Genomic DNA, 2,861 nt, shown 5'->3' with positions numbered 1-2,861 from the left:
GGTTATGCGCTGTCAGCCTCGTTTCCTTCCTCTGAGTTGGTTAGGCCCCGGTTTTCACCTTGGGCTCCACTCAACCCATGTATCCCTGTTGATACATTTCGGTGTTGCTACCAAAGATCTGTCGAGTCAGTTCTTTGAGCAAGCTCATTCAGAGCTGGTAGTAGCCCCCTGGGTGACAGGCCAGGGTCTGGTTTTTTTAGACACCTGGCCGTATCCTCTCAAAGGAATCTCTTTTTTTCTGATTCCAAGCCTTTGAGCTCTGCCCTAGGCTCGGGCTTCTCAGCCCAGCCCTTATCAGGACCACGTTTAGGGTATGCAGCTCAGGCCCTTGGCCGGTGGGGATAATGTCACTGACAGCCGTCAAGGCTTCCTAGGGGCAACTCCCATGGCTATGGTAGAGTTGGTACTTGGTGCACTCCCCTCAGCATGGCAGTGTGGGTATACCGTTCCCCATAGCGACCCTTAGAGGACGCAGTTCAATGTTCCCTTGGAAGGGAACGTCTCAGGTTACGTATGTAACCAGGGTTCCCTGAGAGGGAAACAAGACACTGCGTCCTCTAGTTCCCTTGCCATGCTTCGGACGTAAGCTTCAGACGAAGAAGTGGATGACGTGTTCTCTCGACGCCCTTTTATACTGTGTCGTGCCGGGTAATGACGTCATAGGCTGTCGCCGGCCAATGATATTGTCGTTTTTAGATGTTTGCTTCAGACACCGGTCACGCTGAAGGTGTTCCCCCATAACGACCCCTAGAGGACGCAGTGTCTCCTTCCCTTCTCAGGGAACCATAGTTACATACATAACCTGAGACGATTTGTGCCTATAATTTTTTAATGCAATTGTCTATATTAGGCTGTTACATCAGGGTTTACTTTTATGTCCTTTCACATTTCTGTTTTTATGAGTTACAGAAAATGAACCATTTTTGCTTTTTTTTTTTTCAGAGTTGATTGAAGAAAACAGGGAGATTGAAGAGCTGAGTAAAGTTGAGGAGAAAAATCATATTCACATGAGAGTTCATACAGGAGAGAAGCCGTTCACTTGTGATCAATGTGGAAAGAGTTTCTCACACTCAGCAAACCTTAAGGATCACATGAACATCCACACTGGAGAGAAACTGCATGCATGTGATCAATGCAGAAATTTTTTTTTGTGGCCTTCAGACCTGAAGAAACACCTGAGAGTTCATACAAATGAGAAACCACATTCATGTTATTTGTGTGGAAAGAGTTTTTCATGTCTGCAAAATTTGAAAGAACATCAGAAAATACATACTGGTGTGAGAGACTACATGTGCTTTGAATGTGAAAAGACTTTTATTTCAGTGAACTGTTTAAAACAGCACCAGAGGATTCATACTGGAGAGAAACCATACAAGTGTACACACTGTGACAAGAGATTCAGTCAGTCAGGACATCTGAAAACACACCAGAGGATTCATACTGGAGAGAAACCTTATGAGTGTTCACAATGTGACAAGAGATTCAGTCACTCGGGACATCTGAAAACACATGAGAGGATCCACACTGGAGAGAAACCTTATAAATGTTCACAATGTGACAAGAGATTCAGTCACTCGGGACATCTGAAAACACACCAGAGGATTCATACTGGAGAGAAACCTTTTAAGTGCTCACACTGTGACAAGAGATTTAGTCAGACTGGAGACCTGAAAACACATGAGAGGATCCACACTGGAGAGAAACCGTACACATGTGATCAGTGCGGGAAAAGTTTCACACAAAAAGGAAACCTTATGGAGCATATGAGAGTTCATACTGGAGAGAAGTCGTTCACTTGTGATCAATGTGGGAAGAGTTTCACAAAATCATCAAGCCTTAAGGTACACATGAACATTCACACTGAAGAGAAGCTGTACACATGTGATCAATGTGACAAAACATTTTTGAGGGCTTCAGACCTGAAGAAACACTTGAAAGTTCATACAAAGGAGAAGCCACATTCATGTAATTTGTGTGGAAAGAGTTTTTTGTGTCTTCAAAATTTGAAAGAACATCAGAAAATACATACTGGTGTGAAAGAGTACATGTGCTTTGAGTGTGAAAAGACTTTTATATCAGCAAATTGTTTAAAACTGCATGAGAGGATTCACTCTGGAGAGAAACCTTATTTGTGTTCACACTGTGACAAGAGATTCAGTCAGTCAACACATCTGAAAATACATGAGAGGATCCACACTGGAGAGAAACCGTACAAGTGTTCACACTGTGACAAGAGATTCAGTCAGTCAACACATCTGAAAATACATGAGAGGATCCACACTGGAGAGAAACCGTACAAGTGTTCACACTGTGACAAGGGATTCAGTCGGTCAGGAATCCTGAAAAAACATGAGAGGATCCACACTGGAGAGAGACTTTATAAGTGTTCACACTGTGACAAGAGATTCAATGATTCAGGACACCTGAAAAGACACCAGAGGATCCACACTGGAGAGAAACCGTATCACTGCACTGCATGTGGGAAGCGTTTCAAACATTCATCTGCTTTACACAATCATACAAAAAACAATCATAGTAAGTAGATCATCTTCAGATCAGCACTTTCAGGTCTGATGCTGCGTCCTCACACAAATGAGACAAGCCGGAAGCGGCGCGCCTCACGCGGGCAGGGCTTATATGCTTCGAGAGCGGACACTGCACTAGTGATACAAAACACACAGGTCTGTTAAGAGCAATACTTTTAATATAGACAAATTATTATTAGGCTGGGCTACTGTACGTTTTTTTTATGACTGCCGTATTCGCAAGTATTTTCCAAGCAAATTAAGTGCACGTTTTTATCATGTGTAAAATTACTGATTAACATGGCGGATAAAAGCAGCTCGTTTTTTTTACACCAA

General features: G+C 43.1%; 1 protein-coding gene across 2 annotated transcripts in view; it reads left to right on the top strand.

The window, feature by feature from the left end:
- Positions 1 to 2,706, top strand: part of LOC107731064 (zinc finger protein 271-like) — an 8,848-nt gene extending 6,142 nt beyond the window's left edge. The window contains exons 2-3 of one of the 2 annotated variants that reach the window (XM_016542051.1): positions 943 to 1,086; positions 1,339 to 2,706. In XM_016542051.1, coding sequence (XP_016397537.1) covers positions 943 to 1,086; positions 1,339 to 2,543 — 1,349 coding nt within the window. In that variant the 3' untranslated portion in view covers positions 2,544 to 2,706. Of the gene's footprint in view, positions 1 to 942 lie in introns of both variants that reach the window. The other variant, XM_016542050.1, reaches the window with a different exon arrangement.
- Positions 2,707 to 2,861: the final 155 nt, after the last annotated feature.

The sequence above is a fragment of the Sinocyclocheilus rhinocerous genome, unplaced genomic scaffold (genome assembly GCF_001515625.1).
Source record: "Sinocyclocheilus rhinocerous isolate Xijiao unplaced genomic scaffold, SAMN03320098_v1.1 scaffold5206, whole genome shotgun sequence".
Lineage (NCBI taxonomy): Eukaryota > Metazoa > Chordata > Actinopteri > Cypriniformes > Cyprinidae > Sinocyclocheilus > Sinocyclocheilus rhinocerous.
Note: the sequence above shows the minus strand (reverse complement) of the source record. Positions and strands in the feature narration are given on the sequence as shown.